General features: G+C 40.7%; 3 protein-coding genes and 1 long non-coding RNA gene across 4 annotated transcripts; 1 reads left to right on the top strand and 3 right to left on the bottom strand.

Moving 5' to 3' along the window:
* Nucleotides 1-809: 809 nt before the first annotated feature.
* Nucleotides 810-10,485, bottom strand: fus (FUS RNA binding protein). Its single transcript, XM_027015647.3, has 15 exons — nt 10,289-10,485; nt 9,802-9,829; nt 9,505-9,665; nt 8,969-9,137; nt 8,401-8,714; nt 7,997-8,180; nt 6,088-6,122; nt 2,936-2,968; nt 2,715-2,824; nt 2,463-2,592; nt 2,148-2,249; nt 1,941-2,061; nt 1,726-1,823; nt 1,422-1,563; nt 810-1,207 (listed from the first exon to the last, which is right to left on the bottom strand). The coding sequence occupies exons 1-15, from the start codon at nt 10,299-10,301 to the stop codon at nt 1,168-1,170; spliced, it is 1,680 nt and encodes a 559-aa protein (XP_026871448.2). The 5' UTR covers nt 10,302-10,485; the 3' UTR covers nt 810-1,167.
* LOC145657068 (uncharacterized) lies at nt 9,836-11,993 on the top strand. Its single transcript, XR_014122910.1, has 3 exons — nt 9,836-10,109; nt 11,441-11,577; nt 11,902-11,993. It is a non-coding gene; the product is annotated as an uncharacterized LOC145657068 (long non-coding RNA).
* Nucleotides 10,904-14,635, bottom strand: si:dkey-16l2.17 (serine protease 27). The gene is made up of 7 exons (XM_081711530.1): nt 14,395-14,635; nt 14,254-14,300; nt 13,699-13,731; nt 13,281-13,446; nt 12,735-13,006; nt 12,301-12,467; nt 10,904-11,677 (listed from the first exon to the last, which is right to left on the bottom strand). The coding sequence occupies exons 1-7, from the start codon at nt 14,424-14,426 to the stop codon at nt 11,429-11,431; spliced, it is 966 nt and encodes a 321-aa protein (XP_081567656.1). The 5' UTR covers nt 14,427-14,635; the 3' UTR covers nt 10,904-11,428.
* A 777-nt stretch (nt 14,636-15,412) lies between these two features.
* Nucleotides 15,413-19,421, bottom strand: kat8 (K(lysine) acetyltransferase 8). The gene is made up of 11 exons (XM_027015684.3): nt 19,016-19,421; nt 18,724-18,798; nt 18,424-18,602; nt 18,175-18,228; nt 17,837-18,001; nt 17,447-17,536; nt 17,107-17,247; nt 16,912-17,005; nt 16,397-16,547; nt 16,143-16,297; nt 15,413-15,608 (listed from the first exon to the last, which is right to left on the bottom strand). Exons 1-11 carry the CDS (start codon nt 19,398-19,400, stop codon nt 15,544-15,546), a joined length of 1,554 nt encoding a protein of 517 aa, XP_026871485.3. The 5' UTR covers nt 19,401-19,421; the 3' UTR covers nt 15,413-15,543.
* Nucleotides 19,422-20,468: the final 1,047 nt, after the last annotated feature.

Genomic DNA, 20,468 nt, shown 5'->3' with positions numbered 1-20,468 from the left:
CACGCACACCTGGCCGTCCATATGATGTAAAAAAAGAAGTCAATTTTAGATTGGGCCGATTTCTTCCATTGTATCATGGCCCATTGTAGAGGCTTGCAGGGTGACAGGGGTCAGTATGGGCACTCTGACTAATCTGTGGCTGTACATCCCCATGCACAATAAGTTGTGACGCTCTGCATTCTGACACATACCAACTTATGCTAGTGTCCCTTCTGTGGGATCAGACAAGAAGAGACAGCCTTCGCTCTCAGTGTGCCTCAATGAACCCTGAGCTCCCATGATCATTCTGCCAGTTCACAGGTTATCCTTTCTCGGAACACTTTTGTTAGGTACCAACCACTGCATTACTGGGAATACTTTGCAAGACTCTAGACAACCCCATTTGGCACCTGTCAAAGCCATTCAGCCTTATACTTACCCTTGTTCCATTTCAACAGTTCGTGTAACTTCTCTTGCTGCCTAATATATGATGCCTTTGTAACAAGATAACCAAATATTTTCTTCATCGGTCAGTGGTTTTATTGTTGGCTGATTTATACTAACCACCTATTTAAATTGAACGAGACATTCATTTAAATAAATTAGTTGGGTTTTTTTTCCCCCTCAAAGTGCATGTTCTCAAAGTTGAATGTTTTGATTTGGTTTGGGGGTGATATTCTCCACCAGTGTCAAGCTTTACTGAAAGTGTGGGCTGCATTTGCAAATGTATTTTTTGATGTCAGAAATGTTGGTACAATCCATTTATAGCCCACACTGACATGACACAGCTTATAAAATCTTCCGTCTCAAAGATGAGGCAACAACACTCCTGACACTTAACAATGAAAACTATTTAAATGAATATTTATTTCTATAGCCAATAAAAAAAAAAAATAATAAAAAAAAAAAACCTCTACAAAGAAAAACAATTTTCACAAATACTGATGCAAATAAATGTTTTACAGGGAGCACAATATCTTTCAAACTTAAATAATACCCTGGCTGAATTAATCCAAGTCCTAGCTAAATTATTTTCAGTGCAGAGCTAAACCTAAACTATGGGAATCTTGCTTGCAATGTACAAGTGCATATAAAATGTATGTTTAACAAATGGTGAGTTGTGGAATATACTGGTCCCAGCCTTAAGGTGTTTGGAAGGGAGCAGGAACACATATCCTTGTTCAGATATCAGTAAGGTCTTTCCCGACGGTCATGTCTGTGTTCACTTCTGGAAAAAACAAACAACCATACAGACAATAGAGAGAACGTTAACACTACACCAAACAAGTAACAGCCAAATTAAATTATATAAAAAAAATACAAATTTTATATATATATATATATATATATATATATATATATAAAAACAAGATCAACCCATATACACCCCAATGCTTTTATTTATAACTGAGATATAATTGCATACTTCATCCAACTCTTACCTGGAGTCCATCTTGCCAGGGCCGAATCCACCTCTGTCACCCCCTCTCCCTCCTCTGAAGCCCCCTCTGTCACCACCCCGTCCACGAAACCCACCACGATCAAAACCACCCCTGCCCCGCTCACGGTCTCCACCATACCCTCCTGAAAAAGATGAGATACTGATTAGCACCAGAGTTGATGTCCAAGATTAACCTTTTTGTTATTACACCTTTCACTAAGATGACAGGCCATACAGCTGCCTTTAATTATATACCTAAATGTACCAATGGGCTTATCTAAATGGACAGTGCAATTGCACTTTACCTCCCATAGGTGGCATGCCTCCACCAGCACCCTCGGGTTTGGGTGCTTTACATTGATTACACTCATTACGCCAAGAGAAGTTCAGATTTCCACATGTCCTTTGCAAAGAAAACAGATAAAAAGCTGAAGCCATCTCAAAAAGAAACCGATGCTGTTGATATCTTCATCAGATGTCCAAAACAACATTAAGCAGGCATGCATCCACACACACTCACGGGTTTGAACACTTCCAGTCGCCAGCTCGTTGCTGGCCTCCTCCACTGCCATTATTACCCGGGAAACCACCACCACCACCACCACCTCTTCCTGCACCAAAGCCACCTCTTCCCATTGGTCCTAAAGACAAGGTCACCATTCTCAAAATCTGGTAAAGACAAACTAAATTAAAAAAAAAAAAAGACACACACACACACAGAGCTCACCTCCTCGACCACGTCCACCCCTCATGCCTCCACCACCACGTCCAAAGTCTGCCCGGCGCGTTGCAAACGACACTTTAATGGGGTTTCCGTTAAAATCTTTTCCTGCAAACATCCATATGAGACATGTATGATAAATTCCACCAATTTAAACTGTCCATTTCAATCATCCGTGGAATCGTGCCTAGATCTCAAATACTCTCATACAGGTCACGAATGGAATCTGACTGAGCAAAAGCATATAATGGAGTGCCACCTTTCATACTTCAGTGTACATACACAGAGGTAAAGTACACAAAAGCCAATTCCTACACCAACCATCAAACCAGTCGATTGCAGCTTTAGCAGAAGGGGGGTCATCAAAAGAAACAGTTGCCTCGCCCTTCAGTTTCCCTGTGTCTCGGTCCGTATAGAGGTTTATCATAGGCATGCCGGTCTTTTTATTGACCTGAGCAAGAGGAGGAATGCAAAAAAAAAAAAAAAAAAAAAAAAAAAAAAGAGTGGGAGTTAGCAGTGTAAGGAAGGGTTGCACCAAGCTGCCTCTTCCACTCCAAGTTCCTCACTTTGTACCTTGATGATGCCAATCTGCTTGAAGAATTCCGCCACGGATTCCACAGTATAGTCATCTCCCAACCCTTGCACGAAGATGGTGTTATTGTCAGAGTTATCCTGCTCCTGCACTGTAAAACAAAAATAATCAAGATGTTATCATACAACCTTCACAAAGTGTTAAATGTGTGTTTTGAACAGCCAAGGACTGTGGGGTTTGTAAAGCTGAAGGATTCACTTACTATTAGGCCCACCGGGTCCATGGTCCCGCGGCCCTTTGGAGTAGAGCAGAAAGGTTTACAATCGATGCCCAAATAAAATACCAACTACATTCATACATAGATCTCGACATTAATGATTAAACCCCATTTTCTAGATCATTGAAAGGTGTGTGTGCGCACATACACTCAAATATAGCTACAATTAACTAATTCACCAGTCTGGCATATACAAGTCCATTCAGCATCACACTGTTAAATGACAACACATGCAGGGGAAAATCAAGCAACAACAGGAAAAATAAAATAAAATAAAATAAATAAATAAATAAATAAATAAAAATCCCCACACAACACACAAAATGCCAACACTATGACCATTTTTTAACCAAAAGGTTTAAATTACTTTCAACCAAAAATGCATTTTTAGTGACTACCAATTCCCTAGCCACATGAAAAACAAGAAATATTGCTGAATTCAGATGTCTATATTAAAGATTGTGTGTGTGTGTGGTGCATGGCACCCTACATCAGAAAACCAACTAAATATTATAAAAGCTCCTTTTATTTATTTATTTATATTTTTTTTTACACACCTCACAAGCAAGACCCATTATTATTTTTTTGCTACCACATTTAAGCTATTCCATGTGGACAGAAAGCACCCACAGAATACCTGAATATTTGAAGCACAATTTCAGACCAATAAACATTTTTGAATGTGTTCCAAAAAATAAAAAATAAAGTCGACAAGAAACCATCTCGCAGAACATAATGAGCAGTGGTCAGAACCTTCACATTAACAACATCTCCAACAACCACCAGTTCCAAATACATCATGAAACCAATACATCCACTATCCACACCAGGGCATTTCATATACGGCTCTTGCATGCTTCCATTTTGACTTTCTTTATGGTGTTTGGAGGTGTAGAAAACCCAACGTTGGAAAAGCAAGGATAACGATGTTAAATTTGAGCATTTCTGCATGAGGACGTTAAATTCCCTTCATAAGGGTTGAACCATTTCACAGAATTTGTCACTTCACCTCTCCGGCACCTAGAAGTCATTTCTACATAGCAAGAAAGACACTAGCATTGTTTTAGCCACTTTTTTTCCACCATCAGCCAAAACATTATGTTACCGCCATTTTTGGTGTTTAAAAACCTCCACTGTGTTTATATGACCACAGCCTACGAGGCTGTACCAAGTTCTGCTGTGCACTCTGGTGTCAAGCTCACAAATTCCTGAGAAATCAGACAGAGTTCCTTACTGATCATTTGAGAGTTTCACTGGGAATGATCAGATGACTCATTGCAATCATATGACATAACATCAAATTCCAGGACTCTCCCGCCAAAACGGTTCCACTTTGACAGTGAGCCCGTTGAAGTACTAGTCTTTGACTGAAGACGGACATGGTTCTCAGATGAAAGGTGTACCAAAGCCAAATGTAACATGCATAAGAGCATAAGGCATTTTATACGTGCACCTTATCCTGCCACAGCCATCATGCCTATACCATACTTGATTATCACCACCATTCTGTTAGGTGGTATAGAGTTCATCACCATGGTTTTTTTCCACCTACATCAGGTCACACACTGTGACAGAGGTTGTGACCTCTGGAGTTGCTGGCGAACTGGACAATGGTGGCAGGAGGCTCCAGTCAGCAAGCAGGCCTTGGAGAGCCATCTGTCCAGCGATGTATTTTATTGTTCAGGTGAATCACATATGAGTAAAGGAACATGGTCTTGGTGGACTTGTGTCAGTGAGTGGGGTTTGTATGAATAACGCACACAATCAACAATTAAGAGTGAAGCACTTAACATGGCAGCATCTAACTCAGTGGTGGCATAACCAGACACCAACTCTTGCCCTTGTGCACTTGCATACGTAAAATAGTGGCAGAGGCAAATTACCACCAGAAACAGCAATACTCACACACCTCATCTAATAAAGGGTCATATGAGTACGTTTCCACACAGAACTGAAAGGCACTGCTGCATGAAATGGGCAACAGCTCTCATCAAAACAAGTTGATTGTGAGACTGTGAAAACTCCACATGATTTAGCACAGGAAAAAAAGTACACAAACATATGCCAGAGATGGACCAAATATAATGATAACAGAGTATCTTCAAGGCCAAAAAAATAATAATAATTCCATGATTTCAAGAACATATTTTAACTGCGCAAATAACCTCATAATGCAAAAACGACTGCATTAAGAAGACAAAATTATGCCCTCTTTTTAAAAATCTCATTCTGTTCCTTTAACCTGCTTTGCCCAAATTAAAGCTTGAATTTGTTACTTCGTACTCTGGGGAAATACACTGAGATCTGGGTTTAAGGTGGGGTTGTGGTTGTAGAATAAAATAAGATGATGTCAGCACAAAGTCCCCTTGCCTAGCAAAAAAAACAAAAACAATCTACAAATTTCAACTGTCCTGCTGTGACACCACATGGGCTATTTCTCACACATATACCCACTAAATCATTATTACATCATCATGCCCCAATTAATCAAATATTTACTTAAGTAATTTGCCATTTCTGAGTCAGTGATTCGAGTTGTACAACAGATGAAACCACATGCCAAGTCAAACACACATCAAACTTAATCTCTGGCCAGTTAAGGTATATTGGCCCTCCCTGTCCTCACGATACTTGTGAGTTATTTGACACATAGAATCTGAATACACTTGTAAAGTTACAGGAGAAAAAGTGAATAAATGTAAAACTTATTTAAATGTGAAAACTTATTCAATGCGTTAATGAGTCAACAATGCCATGTGATTAAATTGTTCACTGCGTTGCACAGAGTATGTTTAACAGACCAAATGTTCAGGAATAAGAACATATCTGTAGGTTAACCATAATATACTATCCAGCAGATATGTCCTCAGTGCAACTGAGTACCAAGACGCTGTAAAATCCCGCTGTAGTCCCACTAAATGGACTTTTTATTTTACAACACTCATTGATCTTACACCTGAACCACACACGATTTTCTTTACCAAGTGGCTAGAGCGTCTTTTACCACTATTACCATGTCAAATCCAACATGGATGAAGTTACCATTACCATTCTTGCGTGAGGTTAGCAGATCCCACTCCCTCCTAAAACCAAGCACGCTTGAAACCCCCTGAAGTTCCTAAGAGTTTGTCACTTACCACCAAACTTATTGAATCCTCCACGATCGCCCATTCTGATGGAGAGGAAAGAGAAGCGAGACGAATTGAAGGTTGATGAGAGTGGTGCTCATTTTCACTCTTGATGTTGGGAAGGGCTCGCCTCTACTATTCCTCTAAACAAAACTTTCTACTGCGCCTGTGACCTTTCCTTTTACCCACTCCCACCTGCCAGTTAACCCAAGCTTTCATCTCATTGGCCACAAGCTAATTCCTTAACCCCATTGTGGACGTCTCACTGGACGGCACGCAGAAAAACATTCATCAGGACCACGAGGCCCATTCCTCTCAACGACACTGCTCTTTGAGCACACTGGCCACAATTTTCTTTAACTGCGTCTTTGCATATCTTTTCATGCATCTTAGTCTACCAGTGGGACTGGTCTACAATTGGATTTCCTTTAAAGTCTTTTCAACATTAGACCCAATTTGACACTGAATGTTTAGTTTTTAACCACTTTTAAAGGGTGAAGAGCCCCTTAAATATTGGATTCAATCGGGGGGCTGAAATCCCCCCCCGGGACCACCCCCCCTTAAAAAGGTCCCCTTCAGTAGCAAGTAACCACTGGCGTTTGACGTTACGATTCAACAAAGTAACATTTCATTTCCCCCCCCAATTTAGCATAGGTTTTGTTTTATTGATGTTGCTTTCATCTTTTCCCTAATCAAGCCTGCCATTCTTTCCCACAGATAACCTAAACCACTACATTTTCACAGGACCTTCTAATCCTGTTGCTCTCCCATTCTTCAAAAAGGAAAAAAATAGGAGAACCTTGAAGAACCAAGACCCTAGAAGGAGATTTAGAGATTTTCATTAAAACATGACATCACACAGTGAGTGATCCTGACGGAGAGGATGGAGTTCAGAGTGTAAAGGGTCATGGAGCACAGGGGTAATGTGGAGTTCACAAAAGAACAGCTGCAGGTGAAACGTAACGTGCAGTCGGAAACTTCCATTTACACCGAGTTTACAGGTGCCGACAGTTTGCATGCGTGATCACACAATGATACTGAGTGTTATTTGTTTTGGATTTATTCTTGGTGTGTAGAATAAGCATTTTATACTGGTGGATTATGTACACCACAGTTTTAGCAGTCTTTTAACCAGCGCTGACCAAAGGACAAATTTCATTTAAACCATGACCAATATGTGCTTGCAAAGAGTAACTAACCATTACTGACAATGGAACCATACCAAATTCACTGAGTTATTATATTTCAAGCATTATTGGGGAACCATAGGGAGATCTTTTTGTTTATCTTAAATGCTACACATAAAAAGCACAGTTCCATGAGTACCTGTGCAGCCTGCACCTCTTACATCATCATGCAATGTGAACTTGTGTATGAAGCATGTATTTTAATTTGTCAGACATGATTGCCATCTGATAGACAGCCCACACACAGTAGCTAATAAACATAACCCAAGTATTTTGTCAACATAAACTTGTTATTTAAGGCACTTCCAATACCGTATACTCATATGTCTCTCCAGTCATGTCTTCAATTGTGAAGCCCGTTTAAGACAAGGTTTTCACAGTCAACCAGAATCCGTTCCACATTGGAGTTTACACAGATCGCGTTATATTAACCAGGTTCTGATTCATACCATATTACCTTTTCCCATTTCCAGGAAACATTTTCAAACTTCGGTTAGTCACTGTGTGAATGTACATCTGGGCTCTAACATGTTTCCATATTACACATCCCCCAGTAAGGAACCAATCAATAAACCTTTGTTGTACATAAACAGTATTATACCATTTTAACCTACTACCTGTGTTTTGTCACAATTAACTCACATATATTTATTTTCCTAACATGAAACACAGATGTTGACAGGTGAAAACATGTTTTTCAAGGTTTGAAAAGAGCATGAAGAAGAGCTTACCCCATTCCTCTGCCTCGGGGTCCCCCGCGGCCCCCTCTGTCAAACCCGCCAGCTCCTCGACCTCCAAAGCCTCCACGGCCACGACCACCACGCCCATCTTGGCCATAACCACCATCTTGGCTACTATAACCTCCTCCACCACCACCACTACCACCACTCATGGGTGGGGCATCCGGATTGTAGCCTGGAACAGGTTTCATGTTAAACATCAAATCTCAGGGCACAAAAGTTATAAAATAAATCTCAGCCTGATGGTGAATCCGTCACTCGACAATTTATCTATTTTAAAAAAAAAATAAAAAAATTTCAACAAATAAACCAACAAAACCAAAAAACAAACTAACAAACCCTACTAAAAACAAAGCAAACCACGTAGGCCAATAAATTAAAGATTTCACACTCACCTCCTCCCTGTCCATACTGGTTCTGCTGGCCATAGCTTTGGGGTGGAGGTGAACTGTAACTAGAGGGCTGATTGTAAGGACCTCCACTGTGCTGAGAGGAATGCTGTTGCCCTCCATAACCCCCAGTTTGACCCCCACTGGCCCCATATCCTCCACCCTGGGCCCCACTGCTTCCGTATCCTCCACCCTGGGCCCCACTGGCTCCATATCCTGTGCCCTGCCCTCCGGTGCCACCGTATCCAGCACTCTGGCCCCCATAACTACATCCTCCTTGCTGCTGTCCATAGGCCGACGACTGAGAGCTGCTGCCGTAGCTGGGAACGGAGAGAATGAGTTTTGTTAGATAATATCTGTTTCACACTGTATAGTTGTTATACTCGGTATTACAGATCATCACTGTAACAGACAAATTAATACTATACAGATAAACTAACACTTGGTTTAAAGGATGAGGGTTCATTTATTGAGCAAACCTAAACTAAAAGTAACAAACATGATACAATTTTGTTTTAAACAGCACGTTACATCCAACTAGCTATTATGACTTAATGCACGAGCCCATGCTGACCTAGAGGTAGAGGCAGGAGTGGACTGTGACTGGCTATAGCCCGTATAGGACGGCTGCTGACTATAGCTTCCACCTTGCGGGGGTTGGCTGCTGCTGTTATAGCCACCAGAGCTGTATGACTGACTAGACTGGCTATAGCCCTGGGAAGGAGGTTGGGACCCATATCCACCTGCACAAAAGATAATGAGAAAACAAAACAAAACAAAACAAAAACAGAACAAATAATACAAATAAAACAAAGTTAGTTCAAAATCTAATGCTTAATGTCAGCCAGACGGGAGATCATATATTGCTTGACAAAAAAAAGTTGATTCGTGATATTTTTGAATCAAGAAAACAGTACATTTAATTTGCATGTATCTTTCTAGAAACTCAGCGATATATTAAAGGTAAAAGGCAACACCAGATAGCACACTAGATAATAACTAAGTGTTACGTGTTACACACCTTCAGATAACGTTAAGATCTTTGTCGAAAACCCCCAATTACTGGCCTGGGTGGTAAAAATATAAAAACTGCCTTGGGGCTCGACCAACCTGCCTGGGCTTGTCCATAGTTGGAGCCGTAACCTCCCTGGCTGTAGGGAGCGGAGCTGCTCTCCGAGTTTTGGCTGTATCCCCCGTAGCCCTGCTGGCTGTAGCTCTGGCTAGACGGTTGACTGTAACCTTGGTTGGACTGACTTCCATATCCACCATAACTGCACACAACAATCACGATGTTGCGAATTTCTCACCTCTCACTAATTTACAATGTAATCATCAAATGTATTTGCATTACATAATACGTAACATGCTAGCTAGCGTTAGCTTAGCTAGGTTAACTCATCAACTTACCCCCCGTGGCTAGCAGTTTGGGAATATTCTAAAGAAAATAAAAATGCTTTAATATAACCATATTAATTTTTAAAATAAATAATTGTTATATTACTATATCATTCTTCATAACTTTAAAACAAAAATTCAGCCCGTAGTCAATAAGGTGAAACGTCAGTATCGGTCTGGTCTGGATTGTCGTGGCTAGCTAGGTTAGCATAGCTAAGCTAAGAAAACAAAATGGTGGACGCCGACATGTTCTGCGCCGTTGTTAAAAGTTATCCGCCAGCTAACCTAGCTAAAACATCATTCATATGGCAGCTAGAAAGGTAACCGCGTCATTCTGCTCACACTAAGCGAAATGATATTCAAAACCTTCATATTTTAGCTAACTAGCTAGGTATGGCATTTCATGCGCAGCAAAATGCTGGCTAACTAGCTAGCAGCTAAACTTAGCGTTAGCATGCAGAACAAACAGTCACTAGCATTAGCTACAACTTATTCTTACCACTTGACGCCATGGCCGCTGTTATTTAAGATTACAATATAATTATGAGGGTTATAATTAGCTAGATTAGTTGGCTCTCTCGTTAAAGTTGTCGTTTCTGTTCAGTGCCTTCTCAAATAAACCGTGTCGCTCTCCTACTCACGACGAAGTTACAGCGCCGCTGAAATGTCTTTGTTGAGCTGGGGGGTGGCACTATTTGAGCAGAGACCTTATGAAATGGTTAGTGTTACTCTATGTAAAACTGGTCATCCATAATATTTAATCCCTTGGGTCTGTTAATTATCAGTTTATGCATTACTGTAGTATAATAAAACCGGAGTTGTTTAAACATGACGAGGGATTAGCATTCCAAATCATTACACAATTAGAAATGGAACAACTTTTCCCCTGGCCAATGCATTTTGAATTTACGTGATGCATTTGGAATTTTATGCAATCTTGATAAAGTGATGAAATTATTAGGGGGAAAAACAACGAGAAAATAATCAAGCCAGAATTGAAAAATAAAATGCAAAACCACAAATCCGATTATTATGTTTCAATAAAACATTTAATATTAAATTTAGGAACATCTACTTCAAAATGTAGAGTTGTATAAAATGTAGCAATAATAAACACTTCAATTTAACTTTGCAGATGAGGTTAGCCCAACAAATATATAGCTCACTAAGATCAGACTCATAACTTTATCAAATCTATGCAATGTTATACATTTTTGAAGATGTAGATTAAAATATTCTCAAATACCTTAGTAAGACAAAAAATAAAAAATAAAAAATTACAAATATTTTTTATTTAGTGAATTTGTGAATTTGGTAGTGAACCAGACTTGTTTGCATACAGGTCTCCGTTGACACATTAGATTACATAAAACATTGCTAGATATCACCATACAGTAATAAAACACATCACCACTAATTTGATACTCTTTCACCACAAATCATCATCACTTATTTGGAATTCATTGCATTGATCATGAACCAGTCACTTTTATAATAATAACATACAAAATATTCACAGCCCCCCTGCCTGCGTGACTCCAAGGTGAATGCCTATTCGCTTAGCTAGCGCAATTCAAAATTTGCATACTGTGGGTCATTATTGGCAGAGTTAAGGAAGGTCTGTTTACCTTGCAGTCCACTATTTTGTCAGGAGTACAGATGCTAGACCAAGACTGAGCACCAGAAGGGCTTCGGGCTCATAGCCACACGCCTGCCCCATCAGCTGTGTGCCTGGCACCGTGGAGTGGATGAAACCCGCAAAGCTCGACACTTTGGAGTAAACGCCAGGTCTGTTTCGTTGGGCGCACCCAAGGCCAAAGCTTACGATACCTGCCTGTATCCATGTTCCATTGCCTACAGAACAAACGAGGGGTCCTCCAGAATCTCCCTAACATAAGAAATATCTTACTCTTTATACCAGGCATTATAAGCTATTTGTACATGCACAGGCTGCATAAGTGTAGGGAAGGATCTATAGTTCCAGTGCTGTGCATTGGTTTAGGTCATTTTCCTTACTATTTGGTTTAGTCATTGTCTTGCTGTATGTTTTATGTTACATGTGTTTATAATGAAAGTTGAAATCTATGTATGTTTTTCTCATTAATGCTAAAGATGAAGAGCCACCTTTGTTCCAAGAGGACAATGACTAATTAACACAAATGTAACACAATGTTAAACTGTATACTGTATAACCAAATAAACTGACTTGCTAATTACATTCTTATCTGGTATACTTTAATGTCTATGGGCAAACTCCCTCAGAGGGAAGAAATAAAATTCTATGACATGAAATAGAAATAGAATTATTTAATATCCTCATCTTCCAAGGTGAGCTCATAGGTGTCCTCACCTGGTAGCTGGGTGCTTGCATCACCACACATCATACTGATGATGATTTAAGTGGCATTCTGTAAATGCTTGGTGGAAGTCATGCCTTAGGATGTGTTTTAGAGGTGTATTTCTACTGCACAGAGTAGGCAGGAATGAATGCGCAGGCATGGGGTTTCTCACCTGACAGGAGTCTTTACCTCCCTCTTTGTAGCCAGCGCAGATCATGTCTGGTAGGATGACCACCGGGTCCGAGTTAGATGAATGGATCTGGTACATCGAGCTGCAGGAAGCTTGGTCAATAATGGGCACTCCCACTTGCCGTAGTGTGCCAGTGCCAGAGATAGAGACTGTGTGGAGAGAGAGCAGAGGCTGCCAAACCACTTAGGGGTGGAGTCTTGGAAATGGTTCACATTTAATGCTGGACTAAATTATTGCTGAATTCAGTGGAAATTCAAAATTAGAAATACATTAGAACTATATGGCTTTAGTCTGTCTTTAGGTAAAAAAAGGCTCTTGAATTATGGTCCTCTATACAGGCCCTGATAGATGAAGTGTACTACACTGCATTTGCTTAGGTGACCCTTCACTCCAGAGTCACAGCATGACACACTCACCTCCCTCCTGGATATCCCCCCAGCCAGTGACGTAGCACAGGGTCCCACTTTTGAAATGGAGGTCAGCGCTAGGCAAGCACACAGGCTGGATTCTGTCTGACCAGGTGACTGGGGTGCTCAGCTGTACTAGGGCAATGTCGCTGCCCCCCTGTGGGTTGGAGTACCCTTCAGGAATTACGACCATCCTCACACGACTCAACGTCTCAAACTGGTTATAGCCATTAAGCTGATAGCGGCCCATGTAGAGGCGATATGAAGACACATCTGAAGGGCTAAAGCAAGATGGACAACATAGAGTGGGGAAACTCAAATGCTCAGTGACAAAACAACCAAAATGATGCATCACATACATTTTGATTAAACTGCCTTAAACCACACTTTAAACATGAATTCAGAATATATTTTTTGCTCATGAAACATGTAGTCATCACTGTGACATTCTGTTCCATTCAACACCTCACCCGCCCCAAATCCCCACCTCCAGATCAGCTGTTGTTTCAAAACTGCAATTTGAGCGCCAGTGTGCTGGGAGACTGCAGAACCTACTTGGGGAAGCAGTGTGCAGCAGACAGCACCCAGCGTCTGGAGATGATGGACCCTCCACAAACATGGCCAGTCGACTCCACCTGAATGTCCACCTGCCATGGCCATGCTCCTTCTTGTGCTTCACTTCCTCCCACAATGCGATTCACCAGAGGAGGCCTTCCACATGCTACAGGCAGATCGGTAAACACGGTCAAAGGTAGGCCTTGATACAAACAGCAGAGGCTCCCTAGAATATGTTCCCATAATGCATTAGTCATAGAACAGATCCTTGTTTCATCATGATCATACTAAGTTCTTTGTCTCGAAAGCATTATCCTGGAGCCTCACAGAGGTATGTTTGCAAGGCACAGGAGGGAAAAGTAATAAGTTAAGATAAAGAAAAATAAAGGGGCTAGAGAAAGCAGTGTACCGTATTCACCTTGAGCCTCACATGTCTGTATGAGCCACACACCTGCACATTTGAGAGAATGACTGTGAGAACTTGTGTAATATCTCTAGGTCAAATTATAATACCTATATGCTGCAGCAGAATCTATAACAAATTCATGTGAATTCGAACAAAACCATGGCTCCAAATGACTTCTTGATGAAATCAAAAGTTATATATTTTTTATTTAGTTTTCTAGAGTAATATAATGCAATCAGTGATCCAAATCATTGGAGTTTCATAAATACTTGGCCTCCAAGAAACATTCTTGCAAGAAACTGACACCACAATTTTAGTATCCTCTCACTGACTTAAGCACATACCTCATTATAGCACAATATAGTATAGTATATTTTACTTGATTTCTCTACGTATTAATATCTATTTATAGACAATATTCACATTTGTAATTGATTATGTTGCATCATATGAAATCATATGCTTATGTTTAAACCTGAGGCAGTCATTTTTTAGATCTGAACAGTACCAGGGAGCAAACACAACTACAATGAACATATGAATCAGGGCTTCGCCGCAACGACTCACCTGTAGCAACCAATGTAATAAGCACCTTTATCCTTGAATTCAACATTCTGGGGGCAAAGTTATTATAAAGCCGTTATACACAAAAGAGTTGTGTTTAAATAAGTTTTTCAGCCATTAAAACGAATTAATTCGGATTCTTACCCGAAGACGAAAAGTGAAGAACAAGCGCTCATTCGATATCTAGTCTGTAAGCGAAGTATGAACGCGATTGTCTTCACGCGTGCTTGTACCCAGAGTATTTTAACGCAAATTCTTGAAAGACGTTTCGGTGTTTTGGAGATTTTTTCGAGTCCTTGTTTAAAATGTCGGTCATATTTCGACCCCTTTATGTTTCGCGTAGATGTCGATAGCTTATATTCAAATGTATGTAGCCAACAGTGGCGGCCATCGGACCGAAAAAAGACCCGTGGTGGAGGATCTGAGTAACAGCGGGAACAACGGCACCTGTGTCTACCTGCTGCTAATGACCAATGAAATCCCGCTACCTCACTGGCCTCATTGTTCCACAGGTTACCGCTGAAACGTCAAGGTGAAACTGGACCAATTGTACCGAAATACACAAAATGATACGTGCTATGTGGCTCTCTCTTCACGCATGGAGTCCTCCTATTTATTAATGCACGAGTTACCTAGGATATTCAAAGTATTTTACTGCATTACATATTTTATATAAAATACGTAATACAGTTCTTACAAATGGCTGTTTGATCATCACCCTGCAAAGTTAGGTCAGCCCTTCCTGAAGATCGCAAAATAACCCACAACAAACTTTAAACATTTCAGTCTTGCTGTTTTCTTTCTAGTAATCTCTCTTCGAAATGGACAAAAAGGCATGATTGAAACAGGTTCTTTAAACAAGTCATAACGGTCCTTTGGCATAAACATCACGTCCTCTTCTTACATGACAGCAAATGCTGCCCTCCATTTCAGCCTTAACTGTAGCATCACCTTTCAAAAGACACCTACACAGGTGCTGTCAGGGTAATAGGTCATTCCATATGGTTGAATTGCTTGCTACACTTTTAGAGCCCCAAGATAAATGAACTAAACACATTTGGTGCTTACAGTACCATAAGTACCATATACTAAATGTAACCAACTAATAAGTCCTAAAATAATGTGTTACAGAACAGCTGAATAATTCACACAAAGAAAAATGAATATTTCCATTTTCCTTTATTAAAAAAAAGCAATGTACTATCTTACATCTTTACTTTTTAACAAACAGAACACAAAAAGGCATTTATTGATCAGTGTGGGGATGCTTCGTCTGGAACCAGTCCAAATGACTCACTTCTTGGAAAACTTGGCCTGTTTGTGTTTTGGTGGAGCCCACTTCAAACACAATGTGTCCACTGTAGAGGGGAAAGGAAATGTCTGGCATCACTGAAGGACACTGCATTCAATTACATAATTGGATAAAGGATAAAGAACCAGATGTTTTGTCGAGTGTATTTAAAATCATTAAAAGATTAAAATTCTCCTTGAGCAGGATTTTAGCAAAGGCAGGAGGCTGGAATAATGAGCTCAATCCATCATACAAAAATTTGCACTGAATTACGCAAAATTTTACGTGCTACGCTATGTGGGTATTTCTTCAACCACTGAGTTCTCGAATTATTAATGCACATGTTACCTAGGATATATTATATATATATATTATAGAGAGAGAGAATTAGTTAGTAAAATTAACTGATAAAAATTCATGTCATGCTTTTCACTTCTACTTCTCTGACACCAACAAGGACATTTCACTACTTTATACTTTGTGGAAAGGAAGGAGGGACACAGAGAGAAAGAGAGCGAGACAGAGAGACAGAGAGAGAGAGAGAGAGAAAGATCTTCACATGATGAAGTAAGGCAGTAAGTTGATGATACTGGCTGTGTACCTGTGATGGGTGGTTTCTTGTACTGTGCACTTTTCAGATGTTCCTCTACGAGTTTTGGTGTGACACAGATCACATGCTGCCCTTTCCAGTACTTCACCATGTTCAGAGACTGCAGTGTGCTGATGATGTCACTCTGTGTGATACTCGTCATCTGACTGCGGACATAATGAAGCATGTCCTGTTCCATTTGTTCTTAACATGCTTGTCAAGGTGGCAGATCTTTTGGTGTGGGTGCGCTGTGAGTGTGTGTGTACCTGAGGTCTTTGATGGACAGTGTTCCTCTGAAGTCTCGCAGAATCTCTAGCAGTACCCAGGACCAGTAGCTCCTGTAGCTCAGTTTACCCAAATCTGACAGAGGCTTCTCTGGAGAACCCACGGTACTCTCCAACTTTGACAGCTCGTAACCTACCAGAGAAAATAAACAGATAGACACACAGACAGACTCAGAAAGATAAATTCAAATTTGAAAAATTCAAAAAGCAAAAGATCATAAAGAAGTTCCAGTCAGTGGTGTTTTTAGGGAAATTTATGAATACAAAAATAATCTATTCCAAAAATGTCTCCTACCAAATGTATTACATTTACAGCATTTAGCTGACACTTTTTATCCAAAGCAACTTACAATTATGACTGAGTACAATTTGAGCAATTGAGGGTTAAGGGCCTTGCTCAGGGGCCCAACAGTGGTAACTTGGCAGTGGGGGGGCTCCACCCTATTTGTGGTCCAGTTGTTAAACTACATGCAGAAGGCATCATAGCTGCAACGTACTGAATGCGATTAGAAATTTTCCGTATCCTCTGCGCTGATATGGAGGGAGTGTGAGGATGCATGCGACATTATTCCCATCAGGAGATTCCTTCTCCTGTTCATGAAAAACACACAAAGCAAGTTTTAATTCATATACAAGAGACCACACACACAAATATAATGTACTGACACACACACAAATCAGACATGGCTTACTTTAGAGAAATAACCCACGATGTGTGCCCCCTGTCTGTTGACTTCTGTGAGGATGTAAAAGATGAAGGGCTCCACGTCGAAGTAGAGCGTTTTATGGTCGAGGAATAGTTTGGCAAGCAGACACAAGTTCTGGCAGTAGATCTGCACACACAGAACAAAAACGCAACAAAACAATAGCCAACACAATCTCAAGCTGCTCTTTAGAATGACTTTGCATTCTATTTGCCACATGCAAACATTTTCGTTCCGTTATATTTAGTTTCATTCATCATTTAAGTTATTGGCTATTCATTTTGGGGGCAGGTTTAAACTAATCAGTTTATGTTGATTAGAAGCTCACCTTATGGTCCCGCCCATCCACCTCATACACTGAGATATTGCCCCTGCGATAAATCTCCTTCCCAGGTGGCTGCCGCCACTGGCACTGGGTCTGCAAGACGAGGACAAAAACAACCAACCAACCCCCATGTTATATAACACTGAGACCCCATTTAGAGATGGATGCATGTTTTTGTTCACACAAGTTAGGTAAAGCTTCTGTTGCAGAAACTATGCATGATTATCTTAATGGTGGACAATAAGTAATTTGATTAGACCTGTCCTGGTGACTGCATTAGATCTGTCCAGGTGATTTGATTAGACTTGCATTTGTCCAGTTCAGATGCACAGCACCCCCTGTAGTTTAAGTGCAATACACCACCCTTATGAAGAAACAGAGCGGTGAACTGACCAGGTGGTATCTGAAGGTCTTCTCATATTTCATGTACTTCAGGCAGTATTCACAGATCCAAAGCTTGGGCTGCTTTCCATAGTCGTCAGGGAAGGGGGAAAAGTACCAGGCATCGATTTCAAAATTCCCAATCTGGATTTTGTCCACGTATTTCACTTTGGTGATCTGCAGGGAGCGAGTTTAAGATGCCGATCAAGAAGTATTTCATAATTCAGATCACCTAAGTGCAGATTTGATGGAGATTTGTCCTTTAAATGTTCTTCAGTTGTTTAGATGAGGTGATTTTTGCATGTGCAGTTATTAGTTATGCAGTAAACTCAGCAGCAGCTCTCTCTTACTGCTTCATGCTCTTTCTCCAGGGCAGCCGTAGTGGGATCCATCTCTGCGTAGGTCTGAAGAAATAAGCATTATTCAAACAAACCATCTTAAGTGGAGTTTGCAGATCAATGTTGTGTTTCATCAGAGATGGTACACGCGAAAGAGAGAGAAGTAATATGATGTATAAATAATTTGACAGATGCTATAGCACTAGAAAAGTCAGAAATAAACAGTTCTGGTTATTTAAAAGGCACTGGGTCTTTTGGTACCTTCTGAACATGGTTGATCTCATCATGCTTGCGTTTCTGGTTCCGAGTGATCTTCCTCTCGGGCTGATCTCCAAGCTCCCCTCCCCCACCTTCCTCCACACTCTTCCTCACAGCGTCCTTCACAGTTTTTGTCAAGGCCAAGCGACCCTTTCCGACCCACTCATCCAGCCGCCTGTTAACTGATCAAAGCAGTTGGGGGATTCAGTCTTCTGCTGTGGTGGACATCATGCCTTGGCTTGACTGATATAGCTACACAATGGACAACAACTACAGTACCAGTACTGAATATACACCACCTACATCCAACATAATGGACATAGAACTCCTCTCTGCTCTCCTGTTCATTTAGTCTGGACTGGATAACCTCAGCTGAGTCTACAGGGAGGAAAAAATACATAATATTTAATAACAATATTTAGGAATATCACGGAGAGACATACTACCAAAAATGTAACTCGTTAATTACTTTATAGTGTTATATTAGCTATCGACCTGCTATGGATAACAACAATATATAACAGAATATTTAAAAAACACATTTAGTACAATAATTTAAACACCAACAAGTTGTTCTAATATAGTTTCAACTTACGCCACGTCTTGTCTGCGCGCTGACATAGATAGGTCTCGCCTATTTCTACCGAGACCTCCTGCTCTCTGCCGCAGCCAAGTCCTACTCCATCTCCGGAGCGTGGCGTACTCGAGCCCCCGGCTTCCCTTTCCCGGTCTGCGGCCTCCGATTCGTCGTCTTCCCCGCCACTGCCATTTGAAGAAAATGCTGTTCGTGTTCCTGTGTCCATGTCTCCTCGGTCGGTAACAGTGTGAGCAGAGTCTATTTCCATGTCCATTCGTTCACCGCGGCCGCAGTTATTATATGTATTATTGATATTAGAATGGCGAACGTTTGACATGGTCACCCCCACGCCAGACATTTCAGCCGATTTGAAAACATTGCGCACCGCGGACTCCCTGCGCATGCGCAATACAGCACACTGAGGGCGTACGGTCACGCCCCTTAGCATAAACAAGCTGCGTCATCTCATTCTTAAAATGAGATATATTTATATTTCCCAAATTGTTATGCAAGATCATCATCTTAAAGGAAAATCTGAAGATGCTGATTTAAGATGCGGTGCTCTTGGAAAACCCAGCGCACAAGGCAGATGTGCAAGCAAAGTACTTTTCTCTCTTTTTCTGTGTAATATACAGAGATGTAGACACATTCAAAACTCAAACCTTGTGCAACTTCACTACAATTTTGAATAACTATCCAGCTATCGATGAAAGAGAGATAGGGAGGACAGAGGTACTTCATCAGCTGTGCAAAGAGCTTCTGAATCAGTAGGATGAAGAACCTGTTTATACATGGAAAAGGTAGAAGTGTACTTCAGTGCAATTTTAAATCTCTCAGCAGTTACTAGCCTAAAATGTTCTTTGACGATTCGTAGCGATAGGTGCAGCAATCCCTAGTGATTGCAACATCAGGACCAAGGAACATGAAAAGCTTGAACAATAGCATGAGCTGAGAGAAGAGCTAGAAAAGATGTGGGAAATGAAGGCAAGAGGTTCTTGTGGTAATCGGAACACGAGGGGCTCCAGCAGACCTCCGTCCAGAGGAGTGCAGGCCTGGGAACAGCCAAGATACTACACAGGACCCTCCCAGGCCTCTGCTGGAGGATGCAACTTTGAAGGAAGAAGAGATCGCCCCAAGGAGGATGAGTGGGGAATTACATTAGAGAAAGATTCAGATTCCAAATTGTAGTACAGCACACACATTTGTTTATTTGTGTGTGTGTGAGAATATGAATGAATGACAATATAAGTAATCTGTTAATATAAGATCATTTAGATTAAGTTAATGAAATACATTTACTTTCTGCTAACCAAAAACAAAATTGTGTAATTAAATTATTCTGAAGGACACCTGTATGTACCGGATTACCTATTGATTAAACAAGAAACAAAAAGATCCAAACTTGTGGGGCATGAGAAATCCTTGCACTAACTCATTTGCTGGACTCTGATTTTCTGACCTCAACATGACA

Source organism: Electrophorus electricus, chromosome 3 (assembly GCF_041902795.1).
Source record: "Electrophorus electricus isolate QZ-2024a chromosome 3, ASM4190279v1, whole genome shotgun sequence".
NCBI classification, from domain to species: Eukaryota; Metazoa; Chordata; class Actinopteri; order Gymnotiformes; family Gymnotidae; genus Electrophorus; species Electrophorus electricus.
This window is presented reverse-complemented; position numbering and strand designations above follow the sequence as displayed.